Genomic DNA, 25,537 nt, shown 5'->3' on the forward strand with positions numbered 1-25,537 from the left:
AAGAAGGAATGGAGCCTGCATCTGCTGCTTCACGTGAGCTCTACATGGGAGAAGTAAGTCATCATACTTCTGTGCATTCGTCTCTCTCATCAATGAGCCTCTTGAGGTGGAAAACCATATTCCTGGAGAGGGACTCTAGTTCTTCTGGGGCCATATCTGGGAGCTCCAGCCACTGCAAGTCAAAGACATTCTCCTGGTTGTGAGTAACCTAGGAACAGGAACAAAAAAAAAAGTCTTTCCACTGGTTGATTTGTAGGTTTTTTTGCTGTATATGCTGCATCCCCCAGGTTCTTCTACTGATCCATTAAAAAACACATCACATTTCACCAAAACAAGGTTGTAAATAACAAACACAACTACCTCAACTGTAATACTACCCAGCGATTTCTGGTATTTATATTTTTTTATAATTATTAAGGCTGATTTTTAAAAGTGATCAGATACATATTATGATCAATAGCACATGTGCTTGCATATTAGAAGTATGCAACTGTCTTACTGCAAGCACTGAGGTGGTCACCACAGGGATCTGAAGGGACTGATCCCGCACTGAACAGGTAGGCTGGTGCCTCACTGAGAAGAAGCCTTGCTTTCAATGAATTTTCAAGTTGCAGCTGATAGAGCTGGGAGGAGCTGCTTTAGCAGAAATGCCTCTGGTTGCTGCTTGCAGTGTACCTTTCAGTGCTATCTTACCCAAACTGATTTCCTCTGAGTCATTTAGCAGAAACGTCAGGCAAGTCTCCCATCTCAGTTAAAGACTGTTTCTGCTTTTGTCATAACCATGTGCTTAGTTCATCACAATTTTATTTTTATTTTTTTAAAGCAGAACTATTTTTTTAAGTGTTAAGAAAAAAGTTCCCGTCTTAGACTTTCACCATTTGTTCCTCAAATCTGAGCATATCGGGCTTTCTACACCTGCATGCACTGACAGCCGGCCGCAGCCAGCGCCCACTCTGGGCAAGGCACACCCAGCTGGGGCTGCTTCCACATGGCTCTCCTTTGGGTCTCCAAAGCAAGCTGGTTCCTAACACCCACCTGTATTCATTGCTTCTACAGAAGCTTTAGAAGTCCAAAAATACTCATCATTGGATCAAACTTCACTTTAAAAACAATTTCAACTGCAGAGTGCACTTTTCAAGACCATCTGAGCCTGGAGGCCACTGTCCAAAGCAAGCCACTGGGGAGCCTGTGTCTTGCCTACCACAGGACTTGGGGACTAAGTGCCTACACCATTGCTGCAAGGGGCACTGCAGCTCCTAAGCCATACATGCTTTTCGGAAATATTACACATGTATCCTTACAACAATTACTTCTACACAGCCTATAACTGACAAGCAAGGCATTTACCACTGCATCTCTTTAAAAGACCACTGAGCCAAGTAATGTTCCCAGAGCCTATCATTTTCATCTTATAATTTAATTGCAGTAACGTATTCAATCTTTTTTTTGGTGAAGTTCCTGAATCCATTATGAAATTCCAAGCATTAACGTTTCATGGCAAAAAAAAAACCCTGTTAAGTCAAGGAAGGGAGAGATAAAAAGTCAAATAGACAATACTGTGAGTCCCACCTCCTGAATGTGTGACACAATGGCAGCTTGGGTTTCAATATCCAGTTGTTTTATTCTTTCAATAAACTCTTCTTTTCTTTCACACTGTTAAAAGAAAACACACCCTGAAACAGTGCTACATATCCTAAAACTTATTGCACCATTTTTCATTTAAATGGGGGAAAAAAAAAATCCCCACATTGCTAACAACAAAATGTTCAACATCTACACTTTGTCACACTAGAAGGTATAACACTTCATTGCTTCATACAGAGCATGAACCGAATTACGCATTAAATTATTTAAACTTTTTACAGCCAGTACAATTAAGGCTAAGTTAAATGGCTGGGTTTGCTCTTTAAAAACAAGTTCAATATGCAATGAGATCAAGAGGCAAGGCAACAGCCAGAGGAAATCATCACAGCTTCATTAATGGAGCTGCACAAATGTAAACCTACATTTACATTACATCATTTAACCTGTCTACTTTGCTGTTTGCATTTTGCTTGGTTTTGGCAATGAAAAGAGATGCATCACTTCAGATACTATTCACATCAATGCATAATATTGCTTGTTGGACTAAATCAACATGTGCTTTAGACAAAAAATGGCGTTACGAAACATGCTGGATAAAAATGAGTGACAATTCAGACAAAACAGATTTTAGTAAATCTTTTACTTAAGGCTTTAAAAGAGACAGACATCTGCTATCTGTATATCTGTGATTGTATGCTAACAACATTATTGCCTTCTTGTAACAACTCTGCATTACGGAGAAGTTAAGCATTACGTAAAGTTTTTTTAAACTCATTTACAGTGTCCTTCTGGGGCCTGATTCCTAGTCTCAACCTTTCCTTGCACTGTGAAGAACCTCAGACCCATAAATGGGGACTAAGGATGCACAGCAGCTTGCCAAATAAGACCTTTATTCTTTGTGCTGCAATGCAACACTGAGATAGTTCAGAGCAGCCATACGCAGACAGCTTTGCCCTGACATAATTGACTTGACATAGTTGAGCAGGGTAAGTGTCCTAAGGCATGACAGACACATTAGACAGACCTACAAACAAGGTCAATTATAAGCAAAGGCTAGCCCGAAACGCATCTATTGTTTACCACCACAGAGGTTTGATGGGCAGAACACTGATTTCTTTATCTGGTAACTGTCGTGCATTTCTGGGGAGTTTCCCATATATATTTGCCTGTCTATTTATTTTAACAAATGCCACATAAAAATCCCCACATGAATATACAAAATATCTATTCATTTCATATTTTCTACACGTAATATTCAATCAAAAGATAATGCAAATAAAATGAGGATTCATTAAGCTAATGTTTAAACTTCTAGCTTATCTACTTGTTTGACATTAATATGTACTGTTCCACTCTATATTTTAAAACGGTAAGAAAATAAACCAACAACCATTTTGATATCAAGAACACTGTTCAAAGTTTATCTCTTCCCACTTTGTTATCAAAGTGGACTACTTAGTTGCAAGAGTACACATCCTGTGGCTGATTAAGCTTTGGCAACAAATTGAGATAACTGCTATCACAAAGCGTGCTTCCTTTCCCCTGCATTTCTTTCATTCACTTATAGTGTCTTCTCACAATTTCAGCTCACATGCTGCCTCAAGCTGGAGATTCATTCATACAGCACTAATCTTTGGATGGATTTTCTCAGTCCAGAAAAAAATAACAGATTCAAAAAAATATTATTTTTCAAGTCTTTAATGAATATTCACCTGCACAGCACATCCCAGAATCAACAACAGCAGCTTCTTAATTTCATCCATACTTTTACCTAGAGAGGAAAAAAGGGAATCAGTACATACATACAACAAATTAAGTACCTGCAAGTGATTGATTCTCTCCAAAATACCCACCTGAAAAGAGAAATAAGACTTTGAATAAGTGCCTAAACAGTATGTATGTGCCCGTTATAATGTTGCCATACTTTCCATGTAACAACACAGTTCTTATGGATTAGTTTAAAATACCAAATCCAGCAAGTCTTTTTTTTCCTCGATATACTATCCTCACCTACATTTTCTGAGCCTTTTCTATCAATGCGGGGGGGGGGGGGGGAATCCTTTAAATAGTTCAACGCATATGCCCAATGTTTGTCCCTTGTTTTGTGATTAAGAAGGGTGCAAAAAAGCCCACCAAACCACCACCACCTCTTCCCCCCCCTCCAAAAAAACACCAAAACAGAACAAAACACCCTGGGCAGAAGCGAAGGAGGGTTACTGTCAAAGAAAGAACTTGTCCTAAATTTTCTGTCTCTAAAATAGTTGCCACTCAGACTTTCCAAGGCTGAATGCCATCCTGTGCACATAAATTTTTTCCAAGAGATGTTTTAGCAAATAAATTCTGCCTCTGCTCTGCATCAAAGCCTGTTCACACTTTGAAGCGTAAACCCCAGGTGCCAAAAGGGATAAAAAAAAATGAATGATGTAGAAGGGAGAATATGCAGCTAACCATATGCTCAGGGAGCCATGGGGGGGAGGAGATATATGCAGGTTGGTACTGCAGGGAATCCTGCTGCGACCAACAGCCCTGCTGGCCACCTCCTAAGGTTAGGAGAGAGAAAGCCTTGAGCCAAGTCCAGATCTTGTTTCAACCAAATTAATGCGGGGATTGTTGGGTGGTAAAGAAAATTATGTATATCAAAGTTAGACAAAGGGAGATAGAAGGCAAGGAGCTTCAATGAGGAGATAAAAAATCATTATGGAGTTAGGTTCAGGAAAAGCCTGTCCCCATTCTACACTGGGGGAAGAGAAGGAGAGAGAAACAGGCCACATACAGTTTTCTCTCATCCCTATATATCTGCATACTTCCTGACACACAGTGTATAACTGTGGGATAAACACTTTCATTTTATACCCTGCTTTACTTGGGTGTTCAATTGCTTCTATCGCTAAATAGACAGGTAATAATTTCTGAGTGCAACTGTGGTCCTCCACCAACACCATGCCCTTGTAAGGCTGCACTGGCAGAAAGTTAGAGGCATGTGCAGGACCCAAGGCCAGGGAACTGGAGTCAAACTGACTCGTCAATTAAGCTGCCGCAGCCCCCCAGATGCACAAAGGCACACTGACCTAAATTACCACAAGGCTTACTTCCATTCTCAGAACCTTGCAAGCCAGCACGGCCACATGCAGGCAGCTTAGGATATAACTCGTTTTCTGTTTTCCTGATATTAGGGCACACAAATGCCCTAAACCAGTCTTTAAATGTACCTTACTTGTTAAACAATTTTTCAACAACTTTTAAGAATATTGATCTTTAAAATGTTTCAAGAATGCCCTACAGAAATTATCAGTATACTGTACAAATCAACACTAGAATTCTCAATATCCAAGTCCCACATTATTAAGATTTTGCAAGCAGGAATTCTTCTCTTCTGCAGAGACAGACATATTTAAAATGTGTTAATTTACACTTCACCCTGTAAATACAATATTGTTTGTTTCCCTGCAGAATATTTAAAAACTGTTTTTGAAAGATGGACGGACAATCATCCTTACTCTTCTCCCTGTATCTAGCAGCATACATGGCTTGCTCTTTTCTGAAAAATGACAATTTAATACACAAATAACATCTCAGTATGTGAAAGTCTGGTTGTTCTGTATGATTCTGAATAACACAACCTTAAAGGCAGACAGTGTCACAAAGAAAAAACACTCAGCAAGGACAACAAAAAGATCTGTTACTTAGTTAACAGTTCCTTTGAGGGCACTACTAGCCCAAGGAGATAACTTGGTTTGGTCAGAAGACATTTTTTCACAAAACTGAGTTCTCATTAGCATTTCAGCATTGGGTTTCATTCTGCATCAGCTTCAGGAATTAAATGGAGAGCATGCGTGTGGGACACAAGAGCAAGTTACTAAGTTACAGAGAGCAAGTGACTCAAGTGTGTGTCTCATTCTCCCAAGCTTACTCGGGGCAGAACATCTTCTCCGTGAGACACTGCAGTAGCCACCAGGCTGCTTGCTTTTGATCACACCAGACAAGTGCTCTAACACTTGCGTGCTCTCGGCACTTCCATCTGTTGACCATAAACTCCAATCCTTGCACCATGGCATCACAGCTCTCCTCAGGGTGAGCCTAGTGGCTTGAAATCACTCGCTTTAGAAAACGTCAGGTTACTTTCCAATGGTGAGAGCATCTATAACATCATAAAGACATGCAAGCTACTTAAGCCATTGAAAGCACACTCCACCTCTCTGCACTAAATGTAGCAGGCTTTGCTGTTCTCTCCATGGGCTAACAAATGGGCATCAGTGATGCTGCATGACCCTGTGAGGTGAAACACCGTCAGCTATTACTACAGAATAACTTAGCAAGGTCAACCCTGTCCTCCCACCAAGGACTGACCTTGCCTGGAAATACCACTCCGAGACCTTGTCCACACTTAGGCCCTCTTATCAGGAAGAGAAGCTGAGGCACACATGGCAAGCCCCGCTGGCGGCTTTCACAGAAAACTTAGCTGTCAGGATTATTCCACGATTTCTTTTTTAATAAATTATTTTACACTTGCAGACATGTTAAGCACATGTAATGCAAATGAGATTGCACTACCCACTAGAAACACTCTTAAGGTTGAAAGGTCTACTTAGAAGCTCTACTCTGCCAGCCACACAAGTGTTTCAGAAGATCATGTGTGACTGTTTTAAACAATTCAATTCCTTGGGCTTTCATTCAGAAGCTGTTTCCCATGGGGTGGAGACAGTTTGTTGGCATTAAGGCACTCCAAGATCACTCATACTCAAGCTAAGTTTGAGTAACATTTTAAAGCCTCGTAGAATAACATTATTTACAGGAGATATTTAGAAGAAATAGGGTGTGAGTATGAAAAAACCTCTCTACCAATCTAAAGTGCTTTGGAGAGAGTTTTCAATTAAACCTCAGAATGAGCCAGGAAGGGATTAATCACCCCTCTCAACTCACCCACACGAGAGCTGAGATACCACACACTTAAGTGGAGTGTCCAAGGTTACTAAGTGAATCAGAAGCACATCTAAGATTATTACACAGGACAGCAGCTAAGTTCTACACTCAGGACACTGCATTTATCCTGTAATGCATGTTGAACGAAAGTAAGGTATCTTTATCCCCAATTCAGTCATGCCTCCTGAACCATGAATGATTCTGTGGTGTTTTTCAAAAGGCTTGATTTGTGCTAATTTAATAAGGTGGTAAAATTCCTTGTCCAACTGCATAAGCAGGAACGTGCGGGCTTCCCTATGCTGGCTCATTGGGATGACACAAGTCCTTTCTAGATGGCTGGGAAGAAAGTTTGCTGGGTCTACCTAGGCTTATTAGCTGACCTTACTAAGACACTGTCCTCCTACGATGTAGGATGCAAACACTTAGGTCTGGGACAGCTCCTGGCAGACAGGTACCCACAAGCTGAAATGAATGGACAGGACTCAAACTAGCACTTAAACAGAAAGGTGCTAATTCAAAAAAAAAACCTCTTTTCTTTTACACCCTTTTGAAAATTCCAGGGCAGCTGCTCTCAGGCCATGTGGTTGTGCCTGCAAGGGAGCCAGCCACGGGGGGGATTTGCAGAAAGACCATCTGCTCCCAACTGTGAGAGAGGGCCAGCGGGTTTTCTGGAAAATAAAGGGAGGGAAAGCCCGAGCACCACCTGTGCATCCTGGGAGCCTCCCTGTGCCAGAGCCAGGAGACCCCTCTGCTCTCACAGGGGACAGAGGGTGGGAAACAGATGGTAGGACTCAGGGAGAAGGCTGGCAGAGGGATTAGGAGACACAACAACAAAAAAAAGGAGGATCAAGGTACAGAGAGGATACAGACAATGAAAAAAATGAGAGGTGGGTAGGAAAGATTGCAGAGAAAACAGGAACGAGAGAGCCCAAGCATGTGAAATCTTGAGCTTGTGCCGCTTCTTTCTGCACATTTCTACTTTGACATTCCTTCAGTGGAGGAGAGGAAGTGCCAGGGCACGTAGTACTACATGTGGTGGCCAGTGGATGTGTGGAGAAGGTGGGAAGGGGTGAAACATGCATGTGCCATTTTTCCCAACAGTAGCAACATCCTGAGTGGGAAAAACTTGAATGCTAAATTTACACTATTGAGGCAGTGTTTTGTTATTAACTTTATATTTTATGAACCTTTGTGCCTCTGGAGGACTGTGAAACGAAATGAGGAAGGAAGCCAGACATGAAAAAATACCCCAGTGAGAATAGACTTCTTTTATGATTTTAATGAAAAACAGTTTCTATAGACACTTGTTAGCAGGGACTTCAGGCTCTCTCATTCACAAACTTAACATGGAATTTGAAAATGGAATTTAAATAGCAAAGTTTTTTGAAGAGACAGAAATGACCCTACTTCAGGCAAATAAAACCTCACTTCCATTCTTGGTCTGAAAAAAAGTTAAAATCCCCCCCCCAATTAACTATGACTGTTTCAAAAGATTAATTGCCATCAGTTTCCAAGTATACTCACTAGCTGTGTTAAACTAAGCATGTCTAGAAACTAAGAAATTAATGCACCTCTAAATAGAGGTTCAGGACCAGTACTGTATACTGATATTCCTTGTGTGGGCCATTTGAGTGGCCATTTATAAGACATGCTAAAACCAGAGGTAATTATGAAAGGTGATTACAATGATGTGTATAGATGATAAATATGCTGATGATTCTCATATTGAGCACAGGGGGATTTGTGGTGCAGCAATGAATTGAAAAAGCTGTTCAGCAAGAGAAAACATGGAGGAAGACAAAAACAGAGAGGAAATTTAATGGTAGTAGCTGTCTACTGTACAGTGCAGATAAGAGAATCAATCCTGTAGCATCAGCTGCATCGTTCTGCAAGTCAGATTCCTGGGAAAATTTTCTAAATCCTTTAATTAAACTTTCAAGTTTCTTTTCAGCTCCTATAATCTAGAAAACAGTCAAAGCCTTTACCTTCTTACAAATATTTTTGCAGCTTTTATACCCATGGCCAAATGAACTGAAGTAGTCAAAATTGCCATGGCCTGGAACAAAAACAACTTAAAGAACACGAAAGCAAGTGAAGTTCCTAAACCCAGCAGACATGTGCCTTCTCCTGTGTAAAAGCCCAACTGCTACTGCATTTTTAGTGGTGGCAGCTCTGTTTTTCCAATAGCATCATGTTCAAAGCAGAGCTGCAGAATCCCCCAACAGTCCCAACCGCTGAGTGCCAAATGGGAGCTAAACTGCAAGAACAGCATTCTCAGATTTAGAGCTGCTCAGTTCATAATTTAATACATGTAACACCACTTTTGGCTGTGTTTTAGAAGGAAAGAGTAAAATTTACAGATAGCACTGGTGAACAGACAGCTCTGAAAAACATGCGTAGCAACACATCACCTGGGCTTGTTACAAGGAATGTCACTGAAATTGTTACACAGCGAATCATATTGAATGATCTAACAGCTCTCTGGTCTTGGACCTGTGGAGTCAATAGTCATTAGGAGCCTTCCCAACTCAAATAGTAAAAAGCAACACTGTATTTGTTGCAGGAATGTGATCATTGGATCAATTTTTCTTCCTCTGGTCAAGACGGACCTTTCATTCAGATAACTTACATACAGGACAAGGAAGGCAAAACTGGGATTTCATCACTGCCTCTCAGATCCACCCCAGCCCTGCAGACCACCTGCACCGCAGTCTCCTGCTCCTAGTGCTCTCCACGTTGTCCAGCACTGTCTCTGCAGATGCCCCCTCCAGGACTCTCCTTCCCTCTCAGCCTCTGTCCTGGACTGGATCACTGACACAAAGAGGTTTCTCCTCTACCATTCTTGCCACTTTTAAACACTTCCCTCAAATAACCACATCCATCATCTCTTTGTCCTCACATCTCTATCCAATCTATAGTCCTCCTTTAGCTCTTTCACTCACAGAATCTCTCATTTCACTTGTTTTTCCCCTCCCAAGTGCCCCTGCCTTCCTCTCACTCCTCTCTGCAAGACACTCAATAACAAGAGACATCAACCTGACAGTCACCTGGTCATCGCTTACCACAGCCTATTCCTTCATTCAGCTTTTTGTATCGGTTTTACTAACTTCTCCTCAGCCTTCTCCTCCCTGTTCCCTCTTTCTGAGCTTCCCATCAGCCCTCAGCCAGGTTCCTCTTCCTGAAGGAAGTTCTAGTTCTCCACTTCTCTAACCATTTCTTCAGCACATCTTACCAGTGATCATCTACCTAAGGGTAAGATCCAGATCAGCTTCTCTTGAAATCCTATACCTCAGACACTGTCCTCCTTGAATACATTCTTTGAAGCAAGTACATCTCAAGTCTTTCTTTATTCACCACCTTCCACTGTAGTGTCTAAGCTGGGACTGGTTCTCAAAACCATTATATAATATGGCTAAAGAAGAACTTTATATATTTATACACACATACCCCATCAATTTTAGACATCCAGAAGTTAAATTTTTGCATTCTTTATCCTCTCTTCCTGTGTTCTGAATAATGCCAATAGTAAGTCAGCAATGGATAAAATAAATTTAAAGAGACCACATTAAAAAAAACCAACCAAACAAACCACAAAAAAACAAACCAACCACCACATTTTAAAAGATGTCAGAAAGTGAGGCAAAATTTCTTGTTGTAATTCAAAGAGCTGGAAGACAGGAACACATAGATGACCAGTATTTTTCCTACAAGAGACACATCAGGTACTTTCTTCAAAGAAAGAAACATCTAAAGTGCTGACAAAAACCAGCAGGTCAATGATGGGAAATTATAGCTTAATACAGGACAGCTTTCAAGCGTGCAGCTTCCCCAGGAACCAACACTGTGGTTACTGCATTATGAGTCTCCTGCCAGCTGTCACTCAGGAATGACCATGACAAGAAACCCGCCAGCCCTTCCCATTGACACTTAGCCAGCAGAGATACTGCCTTGTTGGCCCAGACATCTCTATTCACTAGCATTCTTGAAGCTATCAGCCCATTGCCCATATGACTGAGAAAAGCAGCAGCTTTTGTATTTCTATTTTCTTCTTTACCCATAACAATAGCCTGTACAGAATTAAGACTGGCATTGCAGACTTTAATCTGCTTGCTGAAGAAGTGGATGCCTTACTCTCACCTTGATTTTACTGCAGGAGTGCCAAGACTATGAGTTTCAGTGACCCAACATCTCTAAGTTAATATTCTTTTCTGATATAAACCCTTTTTTGTACATACACTACTGCTGCTAAGAGCAGCAAAATAAAACCTTCTGCCAAGGTTTCTGCCATTTGTTTGTTCTGGAGATGCTGATTACCATGTCATTCCCCATCACTGCTGACAGTGTTCATCCAGTTTTCCTTCTTTGGTAAAAACAAATACATTGTCCTTGGCACCAGCACAGGGCTAAGGCAGAGACAGAATGGGCATGGAAAAGAAAAGTAAAAGCCACAGCAACAAAACCTTTCATTTCAGAAATGTGGTTCTAAGGAGAAATCAACTTCATTTTCAGGCTAAACAGCTTTCATTTTGTCTCACCAAAGACACTGGACTCTGGACATGAGCTCATTGGCTTCCAGGTCACTTTTGATGTGATACCTCATGTGACAGATGTCCTCGCCTAGACAACATGGCCAGACAGATGTTTTTCTCCTTGTCCATTCTCCTCCTCACATTTTCCAATTTGTCATATATGTATTTTTCTCTCCACCCTCACGTATTTTAATTCCCCTACTTCATTTGCAACAGTTCCTTCACACCTTATGGCAATTCTGCAAGACTCTTCTGGTGCGTACATATTGCCACAACTGAACTGATTATACAGGCACACAGGACAGAAAACCTGGAGGACAAATGATTCTCCTATGGCAGACTGTATCTTGGGTCACCTGCAGCAAGGAGTGAAGAGACGTGACTTTCAAGCAAACAGTTGCTGTTCTGGCTTTGGCAAGAACTAACTCACTATCACATGTATGTGTATGACATGCAAACACATGCATCGGATATTGTATTTGTATGTACAAGTATGTAAATAAGTGTTACATACTAGACGCATTAAAATGTGAGACTCAGTGGTATTCAAATATTTGTAGTTTGCTACAAATATGTATAGACTGTTTTGTTTAAAAGCATGTTTGTAATTTGGCCTGTTTAGGGGCCTCATTGACAGAATCCCTTGGGAGGCAAGTCCTGAAGGGCAAAGGAGTCCAGGAAGGCTAGACATTCTTCAGGAGGAAATCTTAAAGGCATAGGAGCAGGCTGACCCCATGTGCCAAAAGATGAGCTGACAGGGAAGAAGACGAGCCTGACTGAACAGAGAGCTTTGGCTAGAACTCAGGAAAAGGAAGAGAGTTTATGACCTTTGGAAAAAGGAGCAGGCAACTCAGGAGGACTACAAGGGTGCCGTGAGATTATGTAGGGAGAAAATTAGAAGGACCAAAACCCAACTAGAACTTAACCTGGCTACTGCCATACAAGACAAAAAAAATCCTTCTGTAAATACATGAGCAACAAAAGGAGGGCTAAGGAGAATCTCCATCCTGTATTAGATGTGGGGGAAACACAGTGACAAAGGACGAGGAAACCGCTGAGGTACTTAATACCTTTTTTGCCTCAGTCTTTAATAGTAAGACCAGTTGTTCTCCAGGTACCCAGCCCCCTGAGCTGGAAGACAGGGATGGGGAGCAGAATGAAGCCCCCATAATCCAAGGGGAAATAGTTAGCGACCTGCTACACCACTTAGACACACACAGGTCTATGGGGCCAGATGGTATCCACCCAAGGGTACCAAGGCAGCTGGTGGAAATGCTCACCAAGCTACTTTCCATCTTTTACAAGCTAACCAGGGAGGTCCCAGTTGACTGGAGGTTAGTAAATGTGACGCCCATCTACAAGAAGGGCCAGAAGGAAGATCCAGGAACTACAGGCCTGTCAGACCTCAGTGCCGAGGAAGGTTATGGAGCAGATCATCTTGAGTGCCATCACACAGCGCATACAGGACAACCAGGTGATCAGGCCCAGTCAGCATGGGTTTATGAAAGGCAGGTCCTGCTTGACTAACCTGATCTCCTTCTATGACAAGGTGACCCGCTTAGTGGATGAGGGAAAGGCTGTGGATATTATCTACCTAGACTGCAGTAAAGCCTTTGTCACAGTTTCCCACAGCATTCTCCTGGAGAAACTGGCTGCTCATGGCTTGGATGGGCGTACTCTTTGCTGGGTAAAAAACTGGCTGGATGGCTGGGCCCAAAGAGTGGTAGTGAATGGATTTAAATCCAGTTGCCGGTGGGTCACAAGTGGTGTTCTCCAGGGCTCAGTATTGGGGCCAGTTCTGTTTAATATCTTTTATCAATGATCTGGACGAGGGGATCCAGTGCACCCTCGGTAAGTTTGCAGATGACACCAAGTTGGGAGGGAGGGTTGATCTGCTCAAGGGTAGGAAGGCTGTACAGAGGGATCTAGACAGGCTGGATCGATGGGCTGGTAGGCTAATTGTATGAGGTTCAACAAGGCTAAGTGCTGGGTCCTGCACTTGGGTCACAACAACCCCATGCAATACTACAGACTTGGGGAAGAGTGGCTGGAAAGCTGCCCAGCAGAAAAAGACCTGGGGGTGTTGGTCAACAGCCAGCTGAATATGAGCCGGCAGTGTGCCCAGGTGCCAAGAAGGCCAACAGCATCAGAAATAGTGTGGCCAGCAGGAGCAGGGAAGTGATCGTCCCCTGTACTCAGCACTGGTGAGGCCGCACCTGGAGTACTGTGTTCAGTTTTGGGCTCCTCACTACAGGAAAGATATTGAGGTGCTGGAGCGTGTCCAGAGAAGGGCAACCAAGTTGGTGAGGGGCCTGGAGCATGAGCCTTATGAGGAGCAGCTGAGGGAGCTGGGGTTGTTTAGCCTGGAGAAAAGGAGGCTGAGGGGAGACCTTATTGCTGTCTACTACCTGAAAGGAGGTTGTAGCGAGGTGGGTGTTGGTCTCTTCCCCCAAACAAGAAGCAATAGGACAAGAGGAAATGGCCTCAAGTTGTGACAGGGGAGGTTCAGATTGGATATTAGGAAAAAATTCTTCACCAAAAGGGTTGTCAAGCATTGGAACAGGCTACCCAGGGAAGTGCTTGAGTCACCATCCCTGGAGGTATTCAAAAGACACGTAGATGTGGTCTCAGGGACACGGTTTAGTGGTGGACTTGGCAGTGCTAGGTTAAAGGTTGGACTCAATGATCTTAAAGGTCTTTTCCAACCTAAACAATTCTATGATTCTATTTTAATTTAAGAAATAAAACAAACACAAATTTTATTTAGCATTTCAGAGGAAGGGGGTGAAGAACCAAACAAACTACTCACCAGAGAGAGGATCTTTGCCAATCATTAAAACATTTGGTAAATTCATTACAATCAGCTGCTGGAGGACCTCCTATACAAGAGAGAACAACAGGCAAAGTTCAGCATGGAGGAATCCCAATCAATCACACTACAAAGAATACAGAGCTCCATCGATTACAAAGCTTTTAACATACTGGCAGGTCAGAGTTCACAAGAGGAAGCCCCCCACTTGAGAAAGAAATCACTATTTGAAGATGGCATCAGATTGCACAGCTAACATACACTAATCACCTCTTTTAACAATGGATAATATAGAATTTAAAGGGTCCCATGGCACTAATCAGGAAAAATGCACAGCCATGCCAGGCACACCAATCAGCCATGCCTTTACTCCAGCCATGACCTGTATTCATTTGATGTTCACCATTCAGCTGCTGTCATGTTTCAGGGCATATAAGTGCAGCTGGTTCAAAGGTACCTAAGCCATTCTGTGAAGTTTGAGTAATTCAAATAATTGGTCAAATTATTTCATGGGTCTGAGATTTTAATGATGGGCTGGGGAAGTGAGTGTGGGGGAAAGCTATTGAACAGGCATCTGGCACTGCTCAGAGAAACTGGATTTAAAGTTCTAGATTTGTTTGCATTGTTTTTAATGGGGAGTAAACCAGATTTAAGTATGTCACGAACCTCATTTAAAGGTCATTTTATTTTGGGGGAGACGAGGGAAGGGAAGTGCATTGGTTCGTCTGGTTCACCATTTAAATCTCAGCTGCCTGAAGCTACTCTGACATGACAGAATGGGCTTAAGGGAGAGGAAAGGCTATGAGCCCTGGGGCAGGCAAAATGCTTAAAAGGTGGACAGATAAATACATTGCAAAGGAGACTGCATACTAATATGATCAGCCATGCACCCCAGTAACATACAGAGCACAGGAGTACAGTTTTTAGCTTCAACCTGCAGCTACCAGCGCTCACTTGTGATGATCCAAATAAAACATTTGCCCGCAAGCATTTATTTCACAGAAAAAGCCTGGGAGAAAAATGGTTGTGTGATTAAAACACTGTGCTGGGATTCAGGAAACAATGGTTCACACATACAACTCTACCAAATGTTTGGCAGGTGCCTTTTCCTCATTTGTCTCCATTTCCCAGCCTACCTCTAGGGCACTGGGAGAGCACATGCATTGATACTTGCAGAGCGTTCAGAGCTAGGGGAAAAAGTACTGCAGCCAAGCACAGAAACACATTTCCTGAAACAATCACCCGTTCACCCAAACACTTCCCCTCCAAGTTACCCCATTGTTATTTCTCTGCTTTCAAAGTTATCATAAGAGGAAAATTAAGCCTGATTGAAAGAGGAAATATTTCAGTGAGCCTGCAGCATTTGATAAGTAATCACAGTGGATATTCTAAAAAAATGTTTTGGACACACATTTAATTTTTTCCCCTCTGATCCAAAACATACTCCTCAGCAGTCTCTTTTGGATAAAGTAGAAATATCTCAAGTGTCACAGCTGATGGGGCTTTTGGTGCTGTTAAGAAAGAAGGCTCTACAGACCTTTATGCAATGTGAAGTTTGGCTAATGTAGACCAAGCATTCACTGAGTCATTAGCCAAATGCATTTTATAGTTTGTGCATTTGAGACATGTTGAACAAAGTTTGTTTGCACCTGTTACCAAAACTGGTGCAAAACCTACTGAATTTAGCAGCATATGCCTGGACTGCAATATCTGCTATGACAATACAGTACGGCACTGAGGCTTTAATAAAAAAATCAGAATTTGCATATACCGAAGTATTGAGCTTTAACCAGCAATTTCCATGGCAAAAAAAAAGAGAAAGAATTGTGCTTCCAGTCACCCAGCATGTGGAGTGGCACTGAGGCAGGAATGCATAAGGAATTTGCGTTGTCTTTGTGTAATCATTGGATCGCTAGCTATTTAACTGGCAGACACAAAAGACATTACAGCTAACCTTTATGCTGTTAACGTTCCCATGAGCAACTTCTGTAAAATTATTTGAGTATACCATCCAACATAACCATGACTGAACACCCTCGTAGGTGTTTGAGCTTAATATTTCCTGGTAAGAATCCAACAGTCACCAAATACAAGCAGAAACAGCCCTGAGTGATTAAGTAATTAAGATTCAGATTGAAAGATTCAAATTGTTGCAAGAGGTGATACTCTGACCTGTTTATTTTTAAAATAAATTATTTAAACAGATAACTATCTTTATTGTTCTAAACGACTTCACCTTCAGATTAGTGCTTGTGATAACACCTAGCTGTTACACCGTGCAACTCACTGGTAGATCTCAACACTTTGTAAAGGAAGGTCAGTGTCATTGCCCTCCTTTTTCAAGATAAGGAAAGTGAGTCAAAGAAACAAAAAGTTACTTCAGTTTAATAAACTATCCTCTGTTAACAGAGATGTACCAGTGAACCATGCACTCACACAACTACAAGTGTGAGATAAAATGTGTTAACTTAAAGCTCTTACACTAACACTGACAAATTTAGCTCAGATTTTGTCCAAGCTAAAAACACAGCAAGTTAGCAAGGCTCAGCTGACACTCAGTGACTGACTCACTAGCTGGGATAATGTGACTGTGTCTCAGGTCCATTGCTTAAAATCCCACATCTGGAAATACAACCAAAGTCCCCTCCCCTAACAGCACATCAGAAATTCTTCACCTTCTATCCACTTATCAATATTTTCTTGTTTTCCTTACCTGAAGCAGCAATAACACAGGTTGACAAGTAAAATGCTGTACCTCAGTCTGGCCTCTCTGCTCTCCTCATGTCTTACCAACCTACCCAAAAGACCCCACAAAGTAAAACTTGTGGTTCAGGCAGGGAGCTGTCCTGTTATCGCCTGTGAACCAGGACTGAGGACTAAAGGCTCCACAGACTCAACTGCCTCCCAGGTTACAGCTACGCTGGACATTGGGTTAACCTGGACATGCCGCTGAAGTCCAGCCAGCAAAAGAAACACAGATAAAATGCAATGTTTCCCCACAAGGGTAGCAAGTTATTGTATTATGTAAAAGGATGTTGTTATGCTTGAAATCAACCATAGCTGCGAGACACCACAGCAGAGGCAGAGATGGCATGTATGTGTCCTGCCTCAGGCAACTGGCATGCCTAGGGGCAGCATGCCCAGGCAGGAGCTGCTGGAGAGCAAAGCAGGGTTTTCAAACACAAAAACTGACAGTACTCTGGAAAGCAACTGTCCAAGCAAAAAAAAGAAAAAAAAAATCTAACTCCTCCTGTGAGAAACCTTTTAATCATTTTTACAGCACAACTAAAGCTTGGTTAGAACAGTAAAGGTTACAGCAACAGCATATGGTAACAATTTCCCTGATTATTAGAACAATTAGGGTCTGAGCTGCTGGCTTTACACCTAGACCATTAAGCAACTCAGAGGCCAGCTACTACAAGTCAGGAATCACCTCCCTCAGAGTACCATTTGCCTTTTTTTTTAATTATTATTATTATTGTTGCTAATGAGATTTCCATCAAAAAAATAATGTTGGTATCAGAAGTGTTATTTAAGGAATCCAATTCGAAACAAATCCCCATCAGGTCTTCGTGCAGTATCTGTAGGTGCCTGAAACACTCCTCTGCCAAAGATCAGGATATTTTAAGCTTGAAGAGATTTGTCCAAAATCTCAGCTCTTTTGACAGCAGTGACAGTAGCAAGAACGGATGCTTCTAGTTAGCAGGTCAACACCACTACCACAAAATACAAAGATCAGCAGCCAAGTCTTACACTACTTGAGCCAGACCCCCAAACTCAGTAAATAAAGCCCACAAAGGTTTCTGCAGGCGGTTATGTGACTCCATATCGATAGGGAGACCTTTCTAAGTGAAGGTCAAACTGGGTGTTCAGTCCTTGATCGCTCGCTCTGCTGATCTTGCCCACAGAGATGCAGGGCATGAAGTAGGTAGGCTGAGACAACTGGCACATCTGAGCAACAAGAAGGATACTGCCTAAGCCAGAGGTAAGTTTTGCTAAAAATAGCTAGGCACTCTAGGACTGGTACCCCAAGGATTCAAAAACATTAAGTTACATAGAAATCATGAGGTTAAACATAAATAAATGCTGTGTTCTCATTAGCAGCCTTCTGGCATCTAAGCCCTTGCTGCACACTTGCTTCGCATTTGCAAGGTTTTTGCAATCACTTTGCTAAGAAAGGAGCTTAAAAAAAAAGCCAAAATCCCCCCCACATTGATTCTAGCAGTCAAGGGCTTTAGGAAAAATCAAGACACATATTCAGGATAAAATTCTAAGCACCAAGTTAAGCACTTAGGCTTATTAAGAGGATGAAGAAATATATTCATTCCTTCCATCTAAAAGTTTCTAATTTGTTTCTGATGTGCTGAGGCACATTTTACCTACTCTTTTTATCCTTCCAAGATCACACACACTGGATGTTTGCACTCTGCCTCAGGTCATCTGAAGAGATGCAGTGGCAGGTCTCACTCTCAAGTCATCATGGTCACATATTAACATTTTATTTACCTGGAACAGGCTAAATGGGCCCCCTGTAATTTTGTAGGAACAAAGTCTCCTTGGCCCATGCTACACTTCAATACACATTTGCTTCTTAAAAATATATGTGCAACAGCATGGAATAAAATGGTCTTAAGGTATTATTCTTGGCTGCATTTTAAAGTGCCAATGCAAGCATGCCAACAGCTCTTGCAAAGAACACATTGCTAGGAAAGGAGTAGGTAAAATTGTCTTTTCCATGGCTGAGAGACCACGCAAGTACAAGCTCTACACAGAAACCATCCCCTGCACTGCAGTGCAGCACAGCATTAACGTAGAGTAACTACTAGCTTCTCATGCAGAATTAAATTAACCTCTACCTGAATCCTAAACAAGAAGAGAGTACTAAATAAATTATGTAAGAAGAGCAGCAGTCTATCAGCCATTGTAATTCAATGCTCAAGCCAAACAATTCCATTGAAGTATATTGCTTGGCTATAAAATGCTAATTGCCCAGCTGACTGGAAGCCAAATGGTGCTTTCCTACTTAAAATGCCCATGAGGAAAAACCATCACCAGCTTTATTTATACCAGCAAGAGCAAATACCACCTAGCCAGGGAATCTGGCTTATATTCCAGCTGCAACTCAGGCCAACGGAGTAGGAAAGTTCAGCAGAGACCTATCCATGCAGCACAGCCAACATCCTTCTCTGATAACCTCAGTACGGATCTGATCCCACAAACATCCTTGGAGTGGGAAACGTGGTGAAGGAGCCACTACATGCTTAGCTAAGGTCTCAGCAGGAGTCAGCAGCCATCTGCACCAGCTCAGAGCCTTCCAGCAGCAGGATGGGGTGGCAGCTTTACCCCTTACACATCTTAAGGTCCCTTTGGATGCTACCACAAAGATAGGCTGGGAGCTGCATCTCCCCAAGTCCAGGGGACAACCAAACTCAAGCTTTTCTGGAATCAGAACTCTAAGGAAGAGTGAGCACTCAGGCTAATGAACAAGTTTTAACATTAAAACATATTTTAAACAGCAAATTGAGACACAAGGGTTGTTTTTTAAATATGGTTTTTCAAAGTTTCCAGTTTTGTTATAATAATGAAAACAAGTTATTCTGCAGCCTACAACAACAAGGATGTTATGTTTGAAAAGAAAAAATATTTGTCTTCCAATATAGATAAACTTTAATTTTTTTAAGTTTTTATTATTTTACTAAATTATCTGGGGAGTTATTAATGGTGTCAAGGAAATAATTTATAGCAAGATTCTGTAAACTGTATGACAGGGTCTCACAAAAGATCAGACAAGATGAAACAAGTTCTTGCAGGGGAATGTCAAGGAAATGAAACACAAACAGATCTTTTATTGAGATGTTTTCCATGTACATCTTGCCATGTGAGCATGCCTGATGACACTATGTGTGACTCAGTACTCACTGTTTCCCTGCCAACACATTATATACATGACAAAATTTGATTAAGAACTTTGCTCATCTCTGCAACAATTGTGTTCATTATGTGACACACCAGAGGATTAGCTGTCTTTAAAGGGATTTTTTTTTTTCTGAAAACCAGCAAATTACATAGCACATTTCTTAAAGACCCTTCAAGTGGAAACCCAAAAGCCACTAAAATATCTGTTGCCTCATCTGCTGAAAATAATCAGTTCTGACAATCATAGACTGGAATCTCAGTGGGAGGGGATGTGAAGGAATCATACCTAGTCTTAGCCATGGTCAGCCTGTGCAGGGTGCAGATAACCCACCAAATGACAGAAATATACAGAGAGCAGAAGTACACCATATAAGATCAGGTTTTATTAAAAAAAAAAAAATCACACACATGCAATTTGGATGGCACATAATAGAGTATTATATTAAAAAAAAAAAAACAAAACAACTAGAAAGGACCCCAGCACCATCATCCACCCAATTTATTGTTATGGCTCAGGTTTTGTTATTTGTATTTCAGTAGTGCAGAGGTCCCAGCTAGGAGCAAAATCTCATCTGCTGCAAGCTGTACAAATTCATAGTGAGACATACCTGGAACAAAGAGCTTGCCCTATATATGCAATGCATCAGTAGGCCGATGAAAAAATCGTAACAAGCAATGGAGGAAGGAAATGAAAATAAGATTCTGTGGTTATAATGTCATCCATTGTGCACACTCTCACTGCTTTATGAACTGGTTAAATCAACTGCTCCAGGCTGGCACAGAACTAAATCACTCCAGACTTCAGAGGGCAAGGCAAGCAAGGCAAGTCCTGATAAAAACATTTACTTTAAGATCAATTCAAATTGTTTACAGTGCACATTGTTTACGTCACATAACAAAAATTCCACATATATTTAAATAAAGGTACTTTTATAGATGGAAAAAGTATTTTAGGACATAATTAGTTTTACTTCTAGCCCAGTGGAATAAACAATGCAGAAGCTGCCACCCCCACACACATCAGTTGCAGAGGAAATAATTTTTTTCTAAACTAAATACAAAAATATACATTTACTTCTAAAATATGAAATCAAGTGTTCAATGGCTATGTAGCAGCACATTTCCTACCTTAGTTTCACTGACTCCAAGATGAATCACTTATGTTAATACAACATACAGCACTATGGTTGTGCCTAGTGGCAATATTGATTTGACCCAGCGAGGAGAAAATCCAATTGGGGAGCATTGTGTTCTCCTGCTTTTATTGCCTGCAGCACCTTTGACTAATTTACCTACTTTGCTGTAAATTGAAAGCCTATTGATTTATCCTCAACTTCTCTCTTCAGATCATGTGCAAGTGACTTCACATGTTTATAATAGCATCCAGACAAATTACTCTCAACTTCTATTTTATTTCACCTTAGATTTGTCCTGGGGTGGTTTATGCAGTAACAGGGAATATGAAATGTGCTGTGTTAAAGGCTTGTCACTTGACATTACAAATAAAACCAGCTAAAATGCAATCCATCTGTTCAACACGCTTCCAGCTAATCTATGGTGGTCTCTAAGGACCCTAATAATTTAGCCTAACACACATTAAAAAGAAACAACACAGGCCATCAGAACAGACTTGAAGCACTTCTGAATTCTCTGAAACTCAGCACCACGCACACCCACTTGTTTTAAAAGGAAGTCAGTTTTCCCATACAGTTTGAACATATTTTGCTGGGATAATAAAGCCAAAAATTTTCACATCAAACTCTAAAACTGAGCAAGTATATTTCAGCTTTTAACACCGAAGCCTGATACCAAAGTACATTAGCCACGCAGAGCTCCGAGGTACAAACTTTGCTCCGCTGCCCTTGTTCACTGGAGTGAAAAAATTTACAATACTAAAATACAGCGTGCCATCAAGAAACAAACACCAATCCGATAACAGCATTTCTAGGAAGATTATGTGTAAGATGTGTTTTCTACCATTTCTCTTATTACAAGTATTTCTAGAACTTGTTTTTTTAATATGTTTATATGGAACATACACAGTAAACACCTAACTGGACACATGATCCTAGTTCACATAAAATACATTGAATTAATTAATACATTTTTTATACTGCCATAAAATGCAAAAATAATTAACCCAAGGCAAGCATATGGTGAGTTGTGGGGCTTATTTAGTGCTTCAGAGCTAGAGATCTGCATTGCAACTTCAACACTGCAATACGAGTTCCAGGCTCTGAAAAAGTGCCAAGAGCTCCAAAGAAGCAGCCAACCACTGGAGTGACAGTCATAATGCAATGCCTGAAAAAGTAGCAGCCGAAAGTACAGGAATACAAAGGAATTAGAGACAGGAAGATGTAGGAATACTGGTTGCACATCATAGCAATATTGCTTTCCTAATGAGCAGAAGCTACGTAGTATAAATGTACACATTTTGCACTTTTCCCAGTATCATCAAGTCATTTATTAGTATAAATGTCGCTTGAATGAGAATGATGCATCTTGGGAAAAACTCTGTAAAACCAACTGTTAATCCCAGAAGGGCACAGAGGCATGTGTGAGAACCATTTTGAGGTTCTCTAGTATAAGTGTTGAAAAGTCAAATCAAAGCTTTCAAAGTTTAAATATGAAAACAAATCTGTGAAACTAGAAAAAAATTAATGGAGCAAGGAGGGGACATACACAAGAATGGGATATTTTCAGGTCTTCTAATGAATTCCTTGTTATGAACAATATTTTAGTAGCAAACAGAACGCCTAACAGATGTGATCAAGTTTAACGTGAACGTATGAGTTAAATTTCATCAGTGACTAAGGGTAACAGAAATAAAACAAACATCCAGGTTGGCTGTTACTAATCTCATACTCTTTTGTCTTGTTTGAAGCAGGAACTTGCTAGTAATTTTCAATCTACCTCTCAATCCCCAAAAGAAACAAGCTGCTTTACCCTGCCACTCTTACTAAGTAACATCCCACTGTCTCAGTAGCCCTCCTGATTGCCATGGGATCTACTGACAAAGTATTTCTTGTTGTTAGCAGAAGGTGCCACGCCTCGCTTTCACTACATCCAAACATCCTTGGAGTTGCTCAAATATAAGGTAGTTAAATGCTTAGAAACAAGCGCAAACGTGCTTGGTCTTTCCAGGATAACACTCCCTGAATAAACAAGACTTAATTCACATTACATTGGTAAACCATTTTGAGAAACTTCAATGGACAGTACTGGAGAAATGCAGAAAATTATACCTAGAAACTGAGGAACAGTAAATACATGAACAGCATTCAGGCAGTGATGACCAAAACAGATTTTATGGGATAAAACATGTAGGTTATTGGCTAACATTGCTCACTTTGAAATGCATTAAAATCTTTCAGTCTGTAACTCAGGAAAAATGGTAATCCCAAGACAATTTTTTCTCCCAGTAAAGAAAAGGGTTGTGACAGTTCTTGAGGAATACCAGAGAGAACTGAGCAACTGGTCTGTTAGCAATCGTCCTATTCTCTCCCCCAACCTTCCTAACATGCATATAAATGTGGAAAAAAAATGATTAAATTTAGTTTAGACTAATTTCCAGAAGCTTATTTAAAGATTTTTAACCATGAGATTTCAACAAGCTTAAACCTTCTTACACTTGGGCAGCTTACAGGCAACCTAGTACTGAACAACAAATTAATGTTTCACAAAGCATGCGAACAGTCACTATGCCATTGCTCTATTATCTAACTTCAACAGAGGACAGCAGCATGGGCAAGAGAGAGGTCCTTGTGGCATTTGCAGAAAACCGTGCAAAACTCCATGTTGGATTTACAGAAGAGGGAAGCTTTCAGTTGGTCTGACGGGAAAACAGAGAGGGTACAGGGACAAGCTATCCCACCCTGCAAGGATGCCTGACCAGACAGTAAGATGCTATGGGACAAATGAAGTGGTTGGGGAAGTAAAGGGAGGGAAGGGGTTTACTGATGCCTGTAGGTTAAAACAAAACCAAAGGGGCTTATACATGCTACTCATCTGATGACGTTAGCTGCTTTCTCATTCATCTCCTGCAACAACCTGACCTTCTCATCACTGAGAGCTCTCTCTTGCAGGCAAACTCCTGTTACCAACCAGTTACCAGGGGCACTAAAAACTCAAATACCAGTAATGTAGACAGTCCTCACAGTTCAGGCATGCCCCTGTCAAATACTCCTAGAAAGCATTAAGGGTATCATTGCAGGTTAATGTTATGAGCTTTCCAATTATTTTGAAGCAGAATTTATATCCAACGTCATTACCTCAGCATATCACTGCATTATCAGTATCATCTAATTTACCCGATATCAACAAGTTCAACAAACACCCAGACAGTCCCTAGCCAGACGATCTGTAGCAACAGTCTGCAATTTTTTTCTTAAGGTGGGTAACGGGAGAAGCTTCAAGTCAGATCAGATGGTTCTTCCACACCAAAAGTAGAGTGGTGTTTCTCTTGATAGCCAGCAGATTGCCCCAGGCAGGTAACATGCAAGGGATTTCGAAGGCGGTCAAATGCTTCTCGCACTGTACAGGTGGAGAAGCTGCAGTAAATTTAGTGTGGCTTTCCCAAAGTAACCCAAGAATCCTTGTGAAAGAAAACACTCACAGCATTTACTGTGTCAATCACCAGCTTTACCATTAGCACTGTGCTGCAGTTATAACATGTTGGGAAAAAAATTTAAAAAAAAAAAAAGAGAGAGAGACCACAGAAACTAGCAGCAGTTAAAATGGGAGAGGGCAGGGAGAGGAAATGGAGGCCGTTCCCTCAAAATGGCCTCTGGGCCTCTCATAGTTTCCTTTCTGGATTTTCTATGCCCATTTGTTTTCAATAGCAAACCACCTTTCTATTTGCAGTTTCTGTGTTCCCCTTTGAGGAGAGAACAGTTACCGACAGGGAGGAGACACAGCCATTTGCAGTTGACACTTAGCTATTCACAGAGTCTACTGCCAATAATTTGCACCTCAGCAAAGCCGAGTCAGGCATAACCCACAGGCAATTACCAGGTCAGGCTGCCAGGAACAGCCTCCCTGGTTTTCCCAACTTGCTTCTCAACCGAGGAGGTGACAGAAGAGCCTCCTCCTCGGTCCCACCCCAAGGAGACCTTTTACTGGCATCTCATCCCTTTGTAAACTGCCAGCCCGCAGCTAACATGACAAAAAGGGATGGTGCTTCACGATGGCTTACTTAGCCCTCAGCAGCCACCCAAGGCAAACGGGTCCAAGAGGGTACCTGGGGCAGCCCCAGGACACCGGGGCTCGGGTCCCATCCTGTGCCATCCCCACCTCAGCCAAGTTCACTCGTTGCCCCTGCCTTTTGGACATCACATAGTAACAGAAATACTATGCTCTAGAAGAAATGGATATACATATGTATCTATATACATATATATACACACACACAGACGCTTTTATAGTTATGTGTATAGCTATGTTTCCACTACTTTTCCCCACTATTACTCTGGAATTACTATACCTGCTCAAACCTGGGACAAAATCCTTCTGGAGACACCATTAGATTTGCTATACATAAGACTGGCCCATGTTCAAGCATTTAGACTCCCATGGCTCAGCAGAGAGAACATTAGGAGTTTTACCCCACACTATACAGCAACAAGCTGGCTTCTTAAACACACAACACTGAAAAGTCTGCAAAAGTGATAAAGTGTGACACTATGCACTTGATAAAATTTAAGGTTAGTTGTTCAGGGTCAGGAAAATTCAGTTACTCAAGTTATTTTGGGTCTGAGATATTACACAAAAAATGAGCTGC

The 25,537-nt window shown here is 41.4% G+C and overlaps 1 protein-coding gene across 1 annotated transcript in view; it reads right to left on the reverse strand.

Annotated features, from left to right (window-relative positions):
- CCDC88C (coiled-coil domain containing 88C) overlaps positions 1-25,537 on the reverse strand; it is a 99,431-nt gene that overhangs the window by 44,375 nt on the left and 29,519 nt on the right. Inside the window, exons 4-7 of the mRNA XM_010583838.1 lie at positions 13,843-13,912; positions 3,297-3,355; positions 1,570-1,653; positions 68-208 (exon numbers count right to left, since the gene is read on the reverse strand). Coding sequence (XP_010582140.1) covers positions 68-208; positions 1,570-1,653; positions 3,297-3,355; positions 13,843-13,912 — 354 coding nt within the window. The remainder of the gene's footprint in view (positions 1-67; positions 209-1,569; positions 1,654-3,296; positions 3,356-13,842; positions 13,913-25,537) is intronic.

Source organism: Haliaeetus leucocephalus, unplaced genomic scaffold (genome assembly GCF_000737465.1).
Source record: "Haliaeetus leucocephalus isolate CR32 unplaced genomic scaffold, Haliaeetus_leucocephalus-4.0 Scaffold932, whole genome shotgun sequence".
Taxonomy (NCBI): Eukaryota; Metazoa; Chordata; class Aves; order Accipitriformes; family Accipitridae; genus Haliaeetus; species Haliaeetus leucocephalus.